Genomic DNA, 20,982 nt, shown 5'->3' with positions numbered 1-20,982 from the left:
TAGTTCGCTGGCACCTAAAGTACACGTTTTCAGAGCATGATTAGGCATGCCAACCCTTTTCTGACACTAACCCTGGACAGTGTTACATTTTCGCTGCCACGTGCAAGCACCCCATGAATTGTCATTATACCATGACTGGGGTTTGAACTCCTGGTCGCAATGACGCGGCTTTCCTGCACGGCTGTGACTGTACGGATGGAGAATGTTAACCGTAGCGACCCCCAACATCTCAGAGGCCAATGTCCCACAATGCTATGCTTTCTTTCTGCCTAGAGAGGCGCCCGTTGTTACAGAGGCGATTCCTGTTCATGACATGGTGACTGCATCCGGGAATCCCGTAACTGTGAAAAGAATGTTCTAATGTGAGAGAACCCTGTGTTGGGACATGTGTTAGCCATTCTAAGTCTTTGGAATTAAACTGATTTGCTAAAGAGGGTGCCCAGTGTTAGAAAGGGACTAAAAGGAAAACGTTAATCAGACATCACTGCAACAGAAAAAGTTTGTTGGTACAAGCACACACACCGTATATGCATGGTGCTATACTTGTAAAAGACCCTTTTGGTACCAAAATGTATTCCCTTTAACATCCTACTTTCCTAAAGAAACGAAACGTGAACCCGTTAATTCCTCCAAAATCCAAAACTTAACCCCGACTCCTACACCTAAAACTTACCGACTTATCACTACCGCAATACTACCCTAAACTTAACCCAGACCTGAAAAGCCTTTTTCAAAGTGAGAACCTCACTTTCCCTGATTCACACACACACACACACACACACACACAGGGCCGCCACACGTGCACAGCACACACCCACGCACACACGCGCGCGTGCTGTGCGTAAGCTGGTGTGTTTGACGTGTGCCTTCCAACTAAGTTGATGCATTGAGGAGGACAGGATGTAGGCAGTAGTTCAATCCAGTGCTAACAGTGTAACAGACATGGGTGGACAGCCCAATTCCCTTCAGAACACACCACAGGGATTGGAACGTAGGCTCACTGCAAACCAGTGGCATATGGCTGAAAAACATGGCTTAAATAATCAAGTAAAGGGACGGATGACTACATTTCGGGGCACACCAGCATCGAACTGAGCGGAACTGAGTCGTACGGAATAAGACCGTATAATATAATAAAAATTAAATTGTAATTATGAGTGTATTACTCCCCTCTGTTTATGTATGGACCCAGGACAGGAGATTTTGGAAGAGATTACTTTTAAATCCCTCTGATCAGGACTGGGAGCCTCACCAACCCTGCCTGAACACAAGATGATGAACCAGAGGGAAGAGCGGTAGAACTGGAGGGAGGGAGGGAGATGGACGGTCAGAGAAAGAGAGGGGATAGAGAGACATGAAGACTGAGAAAGAGTGGAAGAGGTAATCAGAGATAAGTAGAGTCAGACGGTTTCCTCTCTACATACCTAATCTCAGCCCCAGAGACCCAGTGGTCCAATTCAGCCTGATTAGAAGAAGCCGTTGGGTTCAAGACCATCAGTACCTGGTTATGAACAAGTTTCTCCCTGAGACACGAAGCGGGACTACTCCTTTTTCAGTAATTCAGAGTGGTTGTATTGTATATGTTTGGTTATTAGACCCCTGGGATGAGTCAAGCCAACAAACCAAACTGTCATCCCTCCTCTCACATAGCCTTTCAATTGTACTCCTCTTTCTTCCTCTGCCGTGCTCTCTCTTTCTCTCATGCGATAGCTTTTCCTGAAATAATGCATGACAGATGTGCGTCAATCGTGTTCTCTCTTTCTCTCCTCTCTCTCTCTCTCTGTGTCTCTCCTATGACAGGACCTCTGAAGCAAGCCAACACATCTTCTATTTCTCTTTCATTTTCTCCCGCCTTCCATCTCCGTTCTCCCCCTCTTCTGTTCCCATTTAGACCCAAAGTGTTTCCATAAACAATCATAAAATCAAAACACAAAATTGAGGATAAGGGGATTATGGGTTTTTCTGTAAATCGCTCTGTTTTATGGATTGAATTGACGTGTGTGTTTATTGAAGTCTGTGTGAAGTGCATGTTTATTTGAACTTGGTGGGTTGGATAGATTTTGGCTATTGGCTGTTTTCACCCACAGATTCCACAACATAATGATCTGGGCCTCAGTATGATTGGAAGGAATGCTTCATTTCTATCCACCAGAGGGCAGCAGATGGGAACTTGTTCAGTAGGGGCCAAATGCATTAGCACCCTGGAACTTTCTACAAATAACTCACTTTGCCCCTAAAATATGTCTGAATTGACCAAAGTAGTTTTTATTTCATTGTTCAAAGTACATAACCAGTTTATGGTTCAAAACCGAACATACAATTTTATATCAGAAAATTTATAGAATGCTGGTTAAAGTGCCTCCAAACGTTCTGTAGTTCCAAAAGGTTAAGTGGTAAACCACTAATTCAAAAGAGTAGCACTAAAATGTACCTTTCTTGGTGGTTTGGCATGGGATTGAATCCAGCCTAGTGCCCTTTGTCCCCTATCTTTGCCATCATTCCAACTCTGCTCCCCTTTGGCTGGTTACTTCAGTGCCAGTCTTTCTCTGCGTGCCTTGCTTTCTGCTACTCTCAGCAACTTAACTGTTAGTTTTGGGTCACATTCCACCAGGGCTTTATTGTTTGTTTGCTCAGTTTAGGTGGGTTCTTCGCCTTGTCCTTGCTTATGCAAACTGTACCTTGTGTTGAACGATACCTTTGGGAGTGTTTGGTATTTTCAGCTTAGGGGCTACTTCTGCTGTTCCAGGCCATTTTGGTTTGTGCTCAGCCTCTGATGTTTGTTTGTAGCCCATCATTGGCTCCTCCACTGGGCTTGGTTTGTCATTTCCCCCCCTGCCTACGAAGCTCAAGCCAGAGGGCTGACTCATATCCGTCACACCTTTTATCACTGATTTAGGTAGGGTGGCTGACTCTCCTTGGAGTGGCACAGGCTATGGGGTATAGTAGATTCCCTTGGTTTGCCCCCCTACTTCGTCCATCGCCGCAGTTGCCTGCTGGCTGACAGCGAGGCCAGTGAGTAAGCAAGAGAGAGGGAGTGAGTGCTCTGTGCGTGCCCACGGATCTGAGAGCGGGTGCTGATCATCGGTCCTCCCTGTGTTGCATGGGTACACACTTCCGTTCATCTTGAGACCACCTGCTGTTCAGGGATTGGTTGCCTGTTCCGTCCTGGGTTCTGACATTCGCGTACTGAAGATAGTAATTACTCTGATACTGTGGAAGCTGGCTGTGTGTATTCTGCCTCAGACAAAGGTGGATTCTGAGCAGTTGGTACAGCAGCTACTTCCTGGCGCCCGAGAAGGGTTGACTAGCGCTATTTGAGTATGTTCAAGTTATGGCTGCTCACCTGAGGTGTAAAAAGTACAATGTAGGAGTACTTGGCTGTGTTCCCCAGCAAATGACCTACACAGGAGGTGAAATTGTACACGTTTGTTCTTTCTTTTGTTTTAATTCACTCTGTACCATTTCTGTTAGTCAAAAGGTGCTCTTCTGTCCTCATAAAAACCAACATTTTACCTTTGAGGGAACATTCTTCGAAAGTGTACCTGTAAGTACAGAATTGTTCTTGTTTCGTACCTCCATTTTTGAGCGTGCAGGTAAACAGAGTTCATAACTAACCAGTAACCTTAATCGGAAATGTACAGTCTTCCTTTTTATTTAATTGATCACTGAATAGTTTTGAACTACCTTTACCTGGTTCCTTAGATATCAATTGGATATCCCTAAAGTGGTGAGCACACCCGAACCCAGTTGAGAACATGTACTTTTCACATCTCTGAAGCAAAGGAAGGAAGTGTCGCTGGTGGTTTTTCATGGTGGTGTACAAGACTCCCTCTCTTTGGGCCTCTCCCTGTCTTACCACTTTTTTCCCAAGGTGGTCGAGGAGCTCTGGCTCTATTGGGACTCAGTGGGAAAAAAGTTCTGGCTTATTTGGGCGATTGGCTGATAGTAACAGAGTCACACCAGCAGGTGGCAGCGGACACTGCTCTGCATCTCTCACACATTCACTCTCTGGGGGTAAATCTGGTGTAGAGTTGGCCTACTCCTTCTCATCTGGTTCGTTTTTTGTGGTCTCGGTTTTCAGTGATGCGTTCACATCTACTCACAGGCGGGAAGCTTTTTTGCCGATTCCATCTCGGAGTGTCGTTGCGCTTTCAACGACTGCCTTCGTCTCCTGGGAATGATGGCTCCCCTGATGGCTCCCCTGATGGCTGTCATCACTCTCGGGCTGTTATGGCTGGTTCAGCACTGCTGCTGGACGAATGCCTGAACATGTCGTGTCACCTACATGGGTCAAGACTGTCCGCCTCATGCCTCTGGGCACTGGTCCCTTGGAGAGGTCCTCCACAGGAGGCTCCAGTGGGCGGAGTCTTGCATTGCAACTTTGTGACCTCAGACACATCCTTTATAGAATTTAGCTGGGTGGGTTACGCAATGTCCACAGCGCTTTGTTTACCTCAAACCTTCGGCTCCCTGTTGTACAAGTGATTCTGGTCAGGACTTGACAGGGTAGCGCTGGCTCGCGTCAACGGACATGGACATGCTCCCTCTTTCTGTTGGAAGTGGCACACTTTCTCTGGGTTCGAAGAATTAGCCACTTACTGTCAGCGCGGGCTGTGAATCTTCCTAGGTTTCTCAGCCTAGGAACAGATCTCATTCCTCTTTGGAATGGGGGCTTCTCCCCGCTGTGATTGTGCCGACCTGGGAGCGGTTTGGTTGGGCCCACGTTGGTCTCTTTGCCTGGTTAGGAAGCCTGCACTGCTGCACAGCTACAATGACTAGTAATATTGGTGGATGGTATTACAAAGCAATGCAAGATTACCAAACAGTATAGTAATGGATGTAATAACAGGAGGGGAACATTCCTGAATAGAATGCTAATAACAGGCCACAATGACTAATGGTGCGCTGCTAGAGTAAACACCATGTTATTACGTTGTAATGGACAAATGCAAGGAAGACAGTAGATTATAATAAGAAAGTAATATACTACCAGCCAATCAGACGAAAATTTTATCGGAATATAAAAATAACAGGCCATTGCAGTAACATATGCAATGCAGATGGAGGAACTGAAATAATCCCACATGAACTAGCACACATTGAAATGAGGGAACAGAGAACAAGTAGCATGTACATTTTAAACCCACCCTGTCCTTGCTAGGCACTAGGTGTGCTCAGAGATGAGGGTGCATGGAAAATAAATGATTGTCTGGGTTGCAATTTGACCATCTCTCATGTGAGAGGTGAGAGAAGTGAGGAGAGGTGCCAGTTGGACACCTTGCAGCTGGAACCCAGTAAACAAGTTGTAATGTCTCTTATTGTCCAGAAGGGGAATTATTGTACATTTACTTTTGCAAGAAAACAACAGGTCAAATATATGGGACAGAAAATTACTTGGGGCAGAAATGAGGAGGGGTCTTGTAAATCAAGATGGAATTTTACTCCAACAGTCCAATGTTTTTATGTAAGTGCACAGGAAGGAAATGAGACAACGGTATGAAGAGGAATGATCTTCTAATGGATCAGATGCAGCTACACTGCTGTGTCATAGTGCCTGGGTAGTTTTACTTAGCTTTCTTCGACAGTACAATATACTGACAAGAAAATATTTGCATGCACACACACACACCCACACACACAGTTGTTACTGTTTCACCAAACTAAGCATACATGTATCCACATGGACTGTGTGCTTAGTTTACAATGCAAATGAATGACCTTGTAGACACACATACCCACACACACACACACACTTCAAAGTGAAAGTGATATTTTTCACTTTCAATGTGAGGTACAGATTTTACTAAATATGTATGTAACCCTGTTATTCAGGCTATGCATCAATTAAACTATTTAGAGTTAAGAGCTAATATTATAAGCTTACTATTGGCCTATGAATGTCTGATGGCAATAGAGACCTGCCAGGCTGAATGACGCTTGTGTTTGGACAGCTTGCACGATATTACTCTTCTACCATGGAATGTTAATGCCTTTGTTTTTGCGTATGCCGAGTCTGCATCGTCAGTTATGTGAGTTATGAAGTTATGCTGGACTATGCTACTATGAAGTTGAAGTTGCTAAGTCATGGTGATCTAGAAGTCGCGCGCGCTGCACGCTCAGAATGCAGAATACCCCGTCAACGCGAAGCGCGCAGCGTTTATGCATGCGCACACAGCACAAGACAGGACACGCTTCAAATTAGGTAGGCTTTTGTACATCTGAATGTGTCTGAATCTTGTTTGATACCAAAGATGTGATGTGTTTTCAGAAAAGTGGCAGGTTTTGTTTTTTGCTGACATAGCATACGCGTTTGCGTCGTCAAAGGACTATTGCTTCAGCAGTTTGACAGCCCGGTTTATAGATTGACAGGCAGTGAGCAGAACGAGTCGTAGTCCCGAACTGCGAAAAACACAATAGTTGGGAACTACTTCTGTGTTTTAATAAAACAGGTGATATAGCAGGTGAGTTTAACATTTATTGATTTGAGTGCTGAGGGTTTTACTTCTTACTTATACAATTTAGATTTTGCTTGAATGAGCTCCAGTCTGTAAAGAGAAGTCGAAACTGATTAACAAGCATTTGAGCGCCACACATAAATCCCTGTATCCATGACACACTGTGTTGTATATCCCTCATTCGAGTAGGGCTAGAATGTTGTAATACACCCTATCTGTCTATCTCTGTGGTGTAGTCGTTACTATTGAGTGTTGTAGTACACTTTAGAATACTACTGTTTATCTCGATGGTGTAGTCGTTCCTAAATAACGTTATATTAACTGTAAAGTACTGTACTACACACTGTACGCTGTGCTTATTTTTTATTTTTTATCAACCCTTTTCTTCCCTTCCCAAATGTCGTTGTGAATTGTAAATATGACCCTATCTCATCGCGATTCCCAGCCAATTTGGGAGAGTTGAAGATTGCCATTCTGCTTCATTCCACACTGCTTTTACACCAAGGAAGTAACGTAGGTCAGCGGTGTATGAGGGCAGACTAACTTCAATTAGCATTTTGCAGGCGCTTAAGCCGCATGATGGAGCTTAGAGCTTGATGAGATCAAGAAAACCTCGCTGACGATGTCTCCCCACTCTCCAGGGAGTGCTGGACAATTTCCATTTTTACCAGGTCTTCCCAGCCTAGACTGGTGGTCAGTTTGGTGCTATGACAGAGCCTGTGAGCCCGTCTGGGAAGCCCCATTCCATAGAATGGTATTATGATGACTATTACAGTACAGTACAGTGCACTACACACTGTAGATTATTTTGATGGTTTAGTGCTCACTGTACAATTGAATAGTATACTGCAGAGTACTGTAATACACAATGCAATGATATTCTAGTGTTCATTTGTGTGTGCTTAACCCAATCCATTCCATGCCACGTGTATGTCATATGTTGTGTTACCTACAGAAAAAACAATGCTAAACAGTTATTTTAAGTCACAGTCCTTCCTACATAAAATCTGTGGACAATTTACATGTTTGGGTTTGAAACCAGTAGGTTTTTGCAAGGAGAAACACCCCACCTTTTGGCAAGACCATAATGAAGATTGTAATTGCAGAAAACAGTATTGTCATGCAAGTCCACTGTAGACACATTTAATTTATATTGTGTTTGTCAGTTCTGTGTGACATCAAATTAGGTATTTTGCCTGCAAGTTGAATGGCCTAAATCTCCATCAAAGATTGTCAAAAAATCAAGTACATCTATCCAACCCAACTTTTTTATATTATAATAATGACTCGGTTTGTAAGACAGAATCAAACAGAAAAATAGCTTAAACTGACCTGTATATTCTTTTTTTGACAAAATGTTTTGCATCCACAGAATGTGAATATACCCTTGATTGAAAGTTTGATAACTCAAGATTGAATATTTGTTAATTCAGATCTGTGCATGAACAACCAAGGAACTGTGTTCGTCAGGGACTAGAATATAGCTGACTTTTATGGAGTGAGTCATGTAAATGAATGAACATAAACAAGATAAAGGTATTGATTCTGCATGTTGTTCTCAGTATCAGTATGGGTCTACTCAGGTTCCAGTTATTGGCATAGAAAAGTATTATGTAATAGCTGGTGTAATAGGGGCTAATATCTTTATGGTCTGATACACCGATCAGCCATAATAATATAACCACCTGCCCTATATATATGACACCGGGGAGGGAAAATGGCTAATTGGTCAAAATTTGGACATTTTCACTTAGGGGTGTACTCACTTTTGTTGCCAGCGGTTTAGACATTAATGGCTGTGTGTTGAGTTATTTTGAGGTGACAGTAAAGTAGTGAGTATACAGTTATAAAAACTGTATACTCACTACTTTACATTGTAGCAAATTGTCATTTCTTTAGTGTTGTCACATGAAAAGATATACTCAAATATTTACAAAAATGTGATGGGTGTACTCACTTTTGTGAGATACTATATATATATATATATATATATATATACACACTGATCAGTCAAAACATTATGACCACCTGCCTAAAATTGTGTAGGCCCCCACTTTTGCCGCCAAAACAGTTCTCACCCATCGAGGCATGGACTCCACTAGACCTCTGAAGGTGTGCTGTGGTATCTAGCACCAAGACAAATGCCATCAGGGAATTCCGTTGCCCTGAAAGGTTGCACATGGTCTGCAACAATGCTTCGGTAGGTACTATGTGTCAAAGTGACATTCACATGAATGTCCGGACCCAAGGTTTTCCAGCAGAACATTGCCCAAAGCATCACACTGCCTCCGCTCGCTTGCCTTCTTCCCATAGTGCATCCTGGTGCCATGTGTTTTCCAGGTAAGCGACGCACACGCACCCGGCCATCCACGTGATGTAAAAGGAAATGTGATTCATCAGACCAGGGCACCTTCTTCCATTACTCCGTGGTCCAGTTCTGATGCTCATGTGCCCGTTGTAGGCACTTTCAGCAGTGGACAGGGGTCAGCATGGGCACCCTGACTGGTCTATGGCTACGCAACCCCATATGCAAGAAACTGCGATGCACTGTGTGTTCTGACACCTTTCTATCAGTACCAGCATTAACATTTTCAGCTATTTGAGCTACAGTAGCTCTTCTGTTGGACTGGACCACAAGAGCCAGCCTTCACTCCCCACGTGCATCAGTGAGCCTGTACACCGCTTTTCCTTCCATGGACCACTTCTGATAGGTATTGACCACTGCAGACTGGGAACACCCCACAAGGGCTGCAGTTTTGGAGATGCTCTGACCCAGTCGTTTAGCCATTACAATTTGATCCTTACACATGCCCATTTTTCCTGCTTCTAACGCATCAACTTTGAGGACAGAATGTTAACTTGCTGCTTGTTTAATATATCCCACCCACTGACAGGTGCCATAGCGAGATTATCCATGTTATTTACTTCACCTGTCAGTGATCATGATGTTACGACTGATCGGTGTATATTGTGTGACCATGGATGACTTCCATGTTGGAAAAAGAATACAGACGTTTGGAATGCTGTGTAAAATGCAAATATAAACAGAATCCAATGATGTGCAAATAATTTATTTTTACAAAGACAACATATCAAATGTTGAAACTGAGAAATGTTATTGTTTTTGGAACAATACATGCGCCATTTTGAATTTGATGCCAGCAACACGTTTCAAAAAAGTTGGGACAGGGGCATGTTGAACACTTTGTTGCATCACATCTTTTAACAATATTCTGGAAGTGTTTTGGAACTTAGGAGACCAATTGCTGTAGTTTTGAAAGTGAAAGGTTTTCCCATTCTTTCAGCTGCTCAACAGTTTGCGGTCTACTGTCGTATTTTTCATTTTATAGTGCTCCGTATGTTTTCAATGGGTGACAGGTCTGGACTGCAGACAGGCCAGTTTAGCACCGAAACTCTTGCTGGAGCCATGCTGTTGTAATATGTGCAGAATGTGGTTTGGAATTATCTTGCTGAAATTAGCAAGGCCTTCCCTGAAAAATATGTCACCTGGATGTCATATGTTGCTCCAAAACCTGTATATATTGTTCAGCATTGTCCCTTCACACATCATAGATGATAGCTTTTGAACTATGCACTGATGAGAAACCAGATGGTCCCTTTCCACTTTAGTCCGGAGGACGGGGCGTCCATGATTCCCAAAAATAATTTCACATTTTGATTCGTCAGACTACAGGACAGTTTTCCACTTTGCCTCAGTCCATCTTAAATGAGCCTGGACCAAGAGAAGGAAGCAGTGTTTCTGGATCTTGTTTTTTTCTTTGCATGGTAGAGTTTTAACTTGCATTTGTGGATGCAGCGACGTACTGTGTTCACAGACAATGGTTTGGGAAGTGTTCCTGAGCCCATGCAGTGATGTCCACTACAGAATCTAGTCTGTTTTTAATGTAGTGCCATCTGAGAGCCCAAAGATCACGGCCATCCAATATTGTTTTTTCGTCCTTTTCCCTTGCCTACAGAGATTTCTCTGAAACTTTTAATGATATTATGTACCTTAGATGATGAGATCCCCAAGCACTTTGCAATTTTACATTATGAAACGTTATTCTTAAATTGTTGCACTATTTGCCTGCGCAGTCTTTCACAGAGTAGTGAACCCCTCCCCATCCACACTTCTGACAGACCCATCCTCTCTGGAATGGTCTTTTAATACCCAATCATGTTACTGACCTGTTGCCAGTTGACCTAATTAGTGGTGTGATATTCCACCAGGTTTAGTTTTTTAGCATTACACAACTTTTCCAGCCTTTTGTTGCCTCTGTCCCAACTTTTCTGAATCGTGTAGCAAAGTGGGTATATATTTTTCAAGAAACAATAAAATGTCTCAGTTTCAACATCTGATATGTTGTCTTTGTACTATTTTCCATTGCAAATAGGTTTTAAATGATTTGCACATCAGTGCATTCTGTTTTTATTTACATGTTACGTAGCATCAAAACTTTTTGGGAAACAGAGTTGCAGTTAAATGTGTCCATGTGCCAGATACCATTCAGTAGACACACACACAAGCTCACACATACACACGTTCACCTATTCTATTCGTGTTCTAATGTCTCCCTTGTCTGTCAGAACCGCCTGCCCATTTGTCATAATGTTCGAACAAGCCTCAGCACTGTTGCCCCTGGCCTGCTCTCTACAACCTTGACAAATCCTTCTCTAAGAAAGTTGTGTGGCAAGTACATGCACATGTGCAAAAATATGCAATTATGCATATAAATACTGTCAATTTTTTAATCCCAACTGAAGTGAAGGGAAACAAAAATATCAGATTGCTTGCTGACAAAACAAATGTTATCAAGCTAGAGTAAATGCAAAATGTTCACCCCGTGTTTGGTTGTGTTGCATGTAACGTTTAACCCAGTGGCGTTCAGACCCCTAGTGGCATCAAAGCGGAAGTACCGCAGGGATTTAAACATTTAGTTTTAATTTGACCATCTGATTCATTTTTAAGAGAGTTCTACACACACTGAACAAAATTATAAACGCAACACTTTGGTTTTTGCCCGCATTTATCATGAACTGAACTCAAAGATCTATGACTTTTTCTATGTACACAAAAGGCCTATTTCTCTCAGATATTTTTCACAAATCTGTCTAAATCTGTGTTAGTGAGCACTTCTACTTTGCTGAGATAATCCATCCACCTCACAGGTGTGGCATATCAAGATGCTGATTAGACAGCATGATTATTGCACAAGTGTGCCTTAGGCTGGCCACAATAAAAGGCCACTCTAAAATGTGCAGTTTTACTGTTCATTGTATAATTAATTGAAAGTTAATGGTCGATGTAAAAATAAGACGTTACTGATTTCCTCAGTCGGAAAAGGGTGGCTTGCCCACTTCAGGTTGGTGGAGAGTTCTTGCCTCAAGTGGAGGAGTTTAATTATCTAGGGGTCTTGTTCACGAGTGAGGGAAGGATGGAACGGGAGATTGACAGATGGATCGGTGCAGCTTCTGCAGTAATGCGGTCGATGAATCGGTCTGTCGTGGTGAAGAAAGAGCTGAGCCGCAAGGCGAAGCTCTCGATTTACCGGTCAATCTACATTCCTACTCTCACCTATGGTCATGAGCTTTGGGTCATGAACGAAAGGACAAGATCCCGGATACAGGCGGCCGAAATGAGCTTTCTCCGCAGGGTGGCTGGGCGATTCCTTAGAGATAGGGTGAGAAGCTCAGTCACCTGGGAGGAGCTCAGAGTAGAGCCGCTGCTCCTCCACATCGAGAGGGGTCAGCTGAGGTGGCTTGGGCATCTGTTCCGCATGCCTCCTGAATGCCTTCCTGGGTAGGTGTTCCGGGTCCGTCCCACCGGGAGGAGACCCCAGGGAAGACCTAAGACACGCTGGAGGGACTATGTCTCCCGGCTGGCCTGGGAACGTCTCGGTGTTAAAATAGTTGTTAAATGATGAATGGAATGAGCATGAGTTACTTACTTACTAATAATGTGTCCTTTAGTGATGTAGCTACACAGTGAGTTCTTGTTGAGGCTGTCTCTTAATTGTTTCTCGCTACTATTAGTGTCTGAAACTGTGTGTGGTGTATAGAAGTGCCTTTGTTTTAACTTGAATATAATATATTTGAATAGAAATGCATTGTATTTCTCAGTTTTGTCAACAGTGTACCGTTTTCTAGGTGTAATTAACTTTTTTAGTTTAAGCTATTGTATTTGCAGATTTTGTTGCTATGCACGTTTTTCTGTTGACTGAGTGCCTGCATGTAGGTCTTGTGATCAGGGTAGATTGAGTGTGTCACCCACAGACTAGTAGTATGTCATTCTTGTTTTACATTTTTTGGCTATTCTTTTGAGGATGTGAAACAATGCTTGAGCTCTCTCCTGTAGCATTTTTTTATATTTAAAAAAATGCTACAGGATATTATTTTCCAATGAAACAGGATGTATGCAGAGAATACATAGAATGAACCAAGCCACAGCTTCATATTGTCAAGTGTAGACAATATTTATGTGGATATGGATTCCTACTAACCTAATGGATAATAAAAGTTTGGTACAAACTAAATGTTGTACTATATTTATTACATGTTATATGAATACTTTAAATTGAAAGGGTCAATTTGGATGCAATCTGTTATCTTACGTTGAAATATGTCTTTCAACTAAATAATGTTTCAGGAATCTCTTCTGTAAGAATGTTGCAGGAATAGTTTCTGTATTTCTTGGTATTGACAGAAATTATTTCAGAACAATCTGAGATGGTGGGTGCTTTGGCTAAAATGAATCAGAATGGTCAATATAATCCACACACTGCCTCCCCTGTTGACTCTGTAGTCTTTCTCCCACAGGATCATTTGCTCCTAGAACCCAACTGATCATCTCAGATGTTGTTGTCTTGGACTTGGATTTAGAGGACAGAAGGCGACAAATGGACAACAGCTCACGGAATCTGAGAGAACCAAGCTGGAATGTCAAGTCAGGAATATCTATTATAACGCTGGACAAACCAGAATGTCTATTATATCTGCTATAACGCTGGACAAACCAGAATATCTATTATATCTGTTATAACGCTGGACAAACCCAGACCTCCATGGAATACATTTTAAATTGTTCTTTAACCGGGAATATCAGGATGAAAAGATGGAGTACAGCGGACTAATTTCCACATTTAAGTATTGAAACGGGAATCTCGGGACTAAATACATAATTGATAAAACGTCGTATTGAGCAGGTTATTCTGTGATAAATGACTGGTGTTCATGGATGGGTAGAGAACCGATAACCATTTTGCAAGGGACAGAGATGCCAATATTATTGGAACATTGACACTTGAGGAAATACAACCTCTAGTGATGGATACGGATGTTATGATCTTCAAATCAGGCAAATGGAGAGATAAATGGCTTTCACCTGAATAGGAGTTTGATTTGGAGAGACAGATTCAGCATGGAAATCCCCACTCCCCCTGAACGTTTAGTAGTATTGATCAGTATTATGTGCTGAGAGTAAGTATGCACTATGCAGTGTGTTAAAATCATTCAGTAGGAATTAATTAGGAATAAGGAGCAAGTGTTGATGCACAGTTTCTATGGCCAATCCATGCTTAGCCCATTGATTGGTTAATCAGTCCCAATTAACTTCCTGAACCTCGACCCACCGCCCCCCATCGCCTTTGGCCAGGATGTTGTGCCCCAGGAAGAAGCGCCTTACGAAGGATGCAGATTTCTCTGCATTTGTGGTGCCGTCGATGCGCGGGTCTGGGTACCTGGACTACACCATAGAGAGCCACCCGTGTCGAGCCCTCCAGGCCATGGAAGAGTTCAGACGGCATGAGATGCTCTGTGACATCACCCTCCACGTCACATATAAGGACACAACCACTGACTTCAAGGTGAGGGGCCGGCTCTCTCTATTCCCTCTTATACAAAGAAACAGATTGCGTGTGTTTTAGGGAGGCACCGACACATCGGCCAGCAATCGCTATCGGACGATTACTGTTGTCAGAATATCGACGGTCGGTGTTGGCCAAGAGCTTTCTTATTGATGCATCCCTAATATAAATGATGGCTGTCTGTGAAATACCCTATTCGTTTTTATTCCAGGATCGGCCAATCGTAGCGAAGCCTGTAAACTACCTTATCAGCACAAACTTCTGTACTCCGCCCACATAGATAACCTGTCACAACTTCCCTCCCCGTCAGGTTCATAAAGTGGTCCTGGCGTCCTGTAGCCCGTACTTCAAAGCCATGTTCACCAGCAGCTTTAAGGAGTGCCACGCTTCAGAGGTGACGCTACGTGACGTCTGCCCCCTGGTGGTGGAGAGGCTCATAGACTTCGCCTACACCTCTCGCATCACTGTGGGAGAGACCTGTGTGATGCACCTTCTGCTATCCTCTATGAGGTAAGAGACTGTGGCAACGCCAACAGTCGCACTGGTCTGTGTTCTCCGTCGCCGCTCACTGGACTCGTTGCTGTAACATGTTAATTACATGCTGGCCATAGTTCTATATAAATGTGATCCGTTTCTGCCTGACCCCTGGGGTTTTTTAGGGATGAATAGATACCTTGGTAAAAGCTCTATGCCAGGCGTGAAAACTATGGAGTAAAATAGATGTCAAGTGACGCACAACATGATTTGAATTGGTAGGAGAATTCAATAAGCAAAATGTTTTAATGGGTGAGCAATATTGTACTACGTATACTGGTGCATGTTAAGTTCCCACCTGGAAAAAAGTATTTACTCCCCCAGAAATAAAAGTTATTTGAGTAAATACTGTCGTTATTATAGTTTCCCAGTGTCACGTCATGGCAAGGTGAGAACCAACGTCCGCCATTCCTCATTTGGAACATGTTTGGTCACTGTTCCCATTTAAATTCTTCTTTCCTCATGAGGCTTGTCGCTAATTATTTGGAATCTGCTCCTGTGTTAAGTTGTTTAGTTTTCATGTCCTGTTGTCAAGTTCTGTTGTGTTTCAGTGCAGTTATTAAAACCCTCTACGTTTTTCCAGTGCCTGTGTCCTGCCTCCATCAGCAATGTTATACCTAAAATGTTTGGGAAGGATGAAGAATAGGGCTTTTCTGTTGGGAAGTCAACAGCAATTCAGTTCCTATTCAATATTGTTTTGCTGCATTGAATACTAACGCTCTGTAAGAATAGGTTCATTACAATAATTTATAGTTACTCTATCACTGAACATGTCTGAAGTGTGTGTATGTGTGTGTCAGGTACCAGATGGAGGATGTAGCCAGGGCTTGTTGTGACTACCTCACTAAAAACTTGGAGCCAGCCAACGTGATCGGCATCGCTCGATTTGCCGAGGAGATCGGCTGCACCGAGCTGCACCTGAAGAGCCGCGAGTACATCAACACACACTTCAACATGGTAGGAAACGTTGAATACCTTTGTTCAGGTCATTCACTCAGTATACACTCATGGTGATGACAGTATTGAGGATCCTCGCTCTATCTGGCTATCTGGTTAAGACTTTTGGGTTGCCTGAAGACAGTGGAGGAAAGATATATATATATATATTCTGATAGAACTGTTTAATTCTGCTATTGTCAATGTAAACTTTAGCATTTTTAAGGTTCCAAAGTTCGGAACAGAATTGAGTATACATTGCATTTTGTGAAAACAATTGAGACCGAACCCAAAGTGACTGCTGTCCACACAAGGAAAACCTGACAGACAACAGTCGCCAGTAAACCTTCTATCCACCACGAAACAACGTCAACCCTTCCTCAATCATACAGCAGTTGTGTGCAGAAACCCCTTGCAGTCTTTCTCCACTGCTTTACACCGCTGTGTCTCAGCGGTCTCAGCTCGGACGTCGCCCCCAGTGTCTTCACACACCTGTGCTCACCCTGCTCTCTCCATGCACAGCGACTCTGCTGAGGGATGTCAGTCGGTCTGACCACCTCCGCTCTCTCCCTGACCCCGTGCCCCCAGAAAGAAGCGTGTCATGTGAGCATTTGACGTGTGTTGTTTACACGTGCGGCTGTGCGTCTGTTTCCCAGGTGACCAAGGAGGAGGAGTTCTTCAGCCTGACCCACTGTCAGCTGTTAGAGCTTATCAGTCAGGACAGCCTCAAGGTGCTCTGTGAATCAGAGGTATACTGTTTCATTATATTTTAAATGTTGTGTATTCTATTTTTCTCATACATGCTTACCTGGGCAGTATATTTAGACGGTGCAAAACCGTGACCGTGAGCTTCTCCGTGTCAGGTGTACAAGGCGTGTACTGACTGGGTGCGCTGGGATTTGGAGAGCAGAGCTCCGTATCTCCACGCCCTCCTCAATGCCCTACACGTCTATGCTCTGCCTCCCAAGTTCATCAAGATTCAGCTCCAGTCCTGCCCCATCCTCAGCAAGGCTAGTCGCTGTTACTCTATATGTGCAACCTGTGGAGTTTAGTGACCCACAGGTTATGTGAAAAAGTAGGTACCCTCCCTGGAAATGTGGATTTCTATTTTCTTTACATATTTGGACACAATGATGAAGGTAACCCAATTCAATTATTGAAGATTAAAACCATTTATGGAATTCAAATAAAAATAAATGTAATGTAAAGTTAGTACACCCCTACCTTCACAATAACATTTTAATTAGAATCGGGTGCACCAGATAATGTGAGTGTCAATAGAAATCATTAGAAATGTAGTTTGGGGGATCCTGCCTTCAATACAGTTTAGGGTGTGTGGTAACACATCATGTCAATTCAAAGTACAGCATTTCACTGATGAATCCTCTAGAAATTGAGAACACCAGCAGTCTACGTAGGACAGGTCATCCCACCAGATACAAGCAAGAGCTGACCTATAATTGCCCATTGAAATCTCAGGTTCATGCCAGAGTACATGAGTCAGCTGTCAGAACGAAACTAAACAAACTTGGCCTACGTGGGAGTGGTTTCTACTGACAACATTTGCATGAAGACCAAACCTACTGGAACATTGTGTTCTGGGCAGATGAGTCTGGTCAAGGTGGAGTTGTTTGGCTCCAGCGCCAGAGACCATGAGAAACACAGCCTTTTACCAAAAGAACCTCAAACCAACTGTAAAGCATGGAGGTGGAGGCACTATGGTTTGGGACTGCTTTTCTGCCTCAGGGCCATAGCAATACCCTTGAACAAGACACAGTTGAGTGGGCAGAAAAACCCTCCCAGTCGATGTAAGAGACTGATAGACAATTACAAGATACAGCTACACTACGTTATTTCACCCTAAAAGGGCATCACTAGCTATTGAAGGTAGGGGTTTACTTATTTAATTTCCGCACAATTAAATTGCATTTCGTGTTGTTTTGGATGAATCATGATTGCAACGCATTATCTTTCATATGTAGTGTTATTATATGTCTAAAAGTGTTTAAAAAGACAACTTTCCAGGGAGTGTACTCACTTTTTCACAGGTTATATAATTTGTCTTTATTTTCACTTTCACTTTTCTTCTAAAGTTCTACCTTTCATCCTTTCAGGCCAACTCCTGCAGGGACTTCCTGTCTAAGATATTCCAGGAAATGGCTTTGAGGAAACCACTCCCACCCGTCCCTCATCGTGGAACACAGCTCATCTACGTAGCTGGAGGGTATGCAGCTCTACAGCCGTGTTGGCACAGGGTGTCGTGGGATTGTGTAGCATAAAATATCACACACTATTATTTGTATTATATGATTTTGTAATGGTTGATTGTTTATTAGGATAGTTAAGCTTTGGACAATGCAGCATTAACTGTACAATGTATCACCTGAAGATATGCTCATGCTGTGACACGGTTCTGATATTAAGTACACTGTCTGATACTCCTGTGTTCTGTTCCAGGTATCGGCAGCACTCCCTGTCTTCTATGGAGGCCTACGACCCCAGGAGGAACGTCTGGCTGAAGCTAGCTAGCATGGACTCTCCGTGCAGTGGCCTGGGCTCCTGTGTGCTGTTTGGCCTGCTCTACACGGTAGGCACACACACACACACACACACACACCTTGCCTTTACATCCCTGTCAGTCCGCCTTACCCCACTCACCTCCGTCCTGCCTTTCTTTCCTCAGGTGGGAGGCAGGAATCTGTCCCTACAGGATAACACAGAGTCTAGTTCCTTGTGCTGCTACAACCCCATGACCAACAAGTGGAGTCAAAACGCCCCCCTCAACAGCCCCAGGAACAGGGTGGGGGTGGCTGTCGTCGACGGGAGCATTTACGCCGTTGGGGGGTCGCAGGGACCGACTCATCATGACACCGTAGAGAGGTGAGGGGGGGGGATTGGAAATATTGAGGAGTGGGGGGTTAGCGAAAAGATTTTCAAAAAACAATACAGAGATTCCTGAGCCTTAGGAGGACGGACTAACTAGATTGACACAGCATTCAGTCTTGATGCACTGAGACCTGAGTCTAAGAAATGTCAATCTGGTGAGGAATGTTTCATGACTTGCTGCTGGGCAGCTAACGGGAAAGTAATAATCTCCACTGGAATTTCTTTAAAGGATCCGTGAATCTTGTAGGGCACCTCAGAGATGTGCAACTACTTCCTTCCGTTTGTCCGTCCAGCCATTCTCTCTTCTCATCTTCTCTGTTCACTGCTCACCCTCCTTCACTCCTTCCCACAAAGCTTGTTACTAAATGCTGCACGGCTTCAGTTGATCCACTGAAAGATACTTCGGCTCATATACGTTAGGTCGGTCCAGCTCCGTGTTAATTAAATCTCTCCTTGATGATCTCCAAGTGTTTTACGATGTGAAACTAGCTTTCCCGTAATCACTGATTGAATGGTTTTTAACGGTGCTAACTAGTGCAAAGACGACAACAGCCATAAACGCTCTCTCTGTGTCTGGCAGGTACGACCCAGAGGCCAACCGATGGGTGTTTGTGAGACCCATGTCAGTAGCCCGTCTGGGAGCGGGCGTGGCCGGGTGTGGGGGATGTGTGTACGTGGCGGGGGGGTTCGACGGCCAAAACCGCTGGAATACAATGGAGAGGTACCAGCCCGACTCCGATACCTGGCACCAACTGGCCCCCATGTCCACCGTACGCAGCGGGCTGGGTAAGTGTGTGTGTGTGTGTGTGTGTGTGTGTGGGAATACAACTGTAAAGTGTGTGAAACACTCAATCTGTGTATGTGTTTGTGCACGTGTGCGCTTTTGTGTGTGTGTGGGAATACAACTGTAAGGTGTGTGAAACACTCAATCTGTGTATGTGTTTGTGCACGTGTGCGCTTGTGTGCGTGTGTGTGTGTGTGTGTGTGTGGGAATACAACTGTAAGGTGCGTGAAACACTCAATCTGTGTGTGTGTACAGGTATGGTGTGCGTGGACTCGTACCTGTACGCAGTGGGGGGTTACGATGGCCTTGTCCAGCTCAGCTCTGTGGAGAGGTACAGTGTGGCCAGAGACGTGTGGGAGCCTGTGGCCTCCATGCGAGATCGGCGCAGCGCTCATGGAGTCACCACCTACCAGGGACGCATCTTCGCTCTGGGTACGTCCGGAGAAACATGCCCCCTCCCCCCCACCTCGTCCTCCCGTTCACTAACTCACATCCTCCCTCTCCCACTCGCTCACCACCATTTCTCTCCCGTTTCCTTCCTCTCACTCTGACCCTAACCCTCTCCTGTTCTCCTCCGCTCCCTCCCCCTACAGGTGGTTTTAACTCCACAGGGTTTCTGTCCGGCGTTGAGAGTTACTGCCCTAATGCCAACCAGTGGACCGCCGTCACCAACATGTTGTTAGGACGCAGCGGAATGGGCGTGGCGGTGACCATGGAGCCCTGCCCGGGCAACCTGCCCGAGGATGATGAGGAAGAGGAAGTGGCATAGAGGATGAAAGACTCTTATGTCGCTGGAAAAATCCACTGATTTTGTAGCAAACAGGACTTGTTGCCGTAGAATAAGAATGAGCAGAAAGGAGTTCGAAGCAAGTGGCGGATTGCACAGTTACCCAAAGCCACGTATCACCAAGTATCACTTATATGTTCTGATCATTCTCAATCTATATGGAGTAAGGAGGAAGTGGACCAGGGGGAAGAAGTAACCTCACAAAAACCCCATAGTGACCTCACTATAATTAGGGTGCTAGCCAACTTATCCAATATTTATCCTCTTTCTTTTAATATTCAATAGTTATTAACCCACTCCTCCTACCCAAACCCCTATCCCTAAACCTGGCCCCCTACCCTAACTTACCTGAGTTGAAAACCCATTTGTGTGTTTATTTTCCTCCACGTACTGTAAATCAAATGGAGTCTGTTTAAATGAAAATCAAGTGGCGGTAGACACCAGACTCCCCCTGCACCCTGACTTACCTCACCTTCAACCAGGCAGACACAATGAGAAGATGGGTGCACGAGAGCCGCCCATGCCAGTCCCAGAGTTTTAGGTATTTTCAGAGACTCATCTAATTGAATGTGCCATCAGGGCCCCTCCAGTCAGTTGACAGCCCGTGACCAAACGTGTAGCCTGGTTCCAACAGGTCTCTGGGGAAAAGTTGTGCCCGACAAAGGAAACGGTGTGCCACCGGGAACTCATGCATATTCATTGTTCATTGTATTATGTATTAAAACTTGTGCCTCGCTG

General features: G+C 44.1%; 1 protein-coding gene across 4 annotated transcripts in view; it reads left to right on the top strand.

Annotated features, from left to right (window-relative positions):
• The window catches only part of keap1a (kelch-like ECH-associated protein 1a), a 22,526-nt gene extending 1,544 nt beyond the window's left edge, over window positions 1-20,982 (top strand). Inside the window, exons 1-13 of one of the 4 annotated variants that reach the window (XM_029116638.2) lie at window positions 6,215-6,461; window positions 13,272-13,931; window positions 14,107-14,317; window positions 14,628-14,827; window positions 15,652-15,808; window positions 16,444-16,536; window positions 16,651-16,797; window positions 17,902-18,011; window positions 18,245-18,374; window positions 18,471-18,667; window positions 19,254-19,459; window positions 19,713-19,889; window positions 20,051-20,982. In XM_029116638.2, the coding sequence (XP_028972471.1) occupies window positions 14,108-14,317; window positions 14,628-14,827; window positions 15,652-15,808; window positions 16,444-16,536; window positions 16,651-16,797; window positions 17,902-18,011; window positions 18,245-18,374; window positions 18,471-18,667; window positions 19,254-19,459; window positions 19,713-19,889; window positions 20,051-20,226 (1,803 nt within the window). In that variant the 5' untranslated portion in view covers window positions 6,215-6,461; window positions 13,272-13,931; window position 14,107 and the 3' untranslated portion in view covers window positions 20,227-20,982. The other 3 variants (XM_029116636.2, XM_013139982.4, XM_029116637.2) reach the window with 3 other exon arrangements.

This window comes from Esox lucius, chromosome 22, assembly GCF_011004845.1.
Source record: "Esox lucius isolate fEsoLuc1 chromosome 22, fEsoLuc1.pri, whole genome shotgun sequence".
In the NCBI taxonomy this organism is placed as follows: domain Eukaryota; kingdom Metazoa; phylum Chordata; class Actinopteri; order Esociformes; family Esocidae; genus Esox; species Esox lucius.
This window is presented reverse-complemented; position numbering and strand designations above follow the sequence as displayed.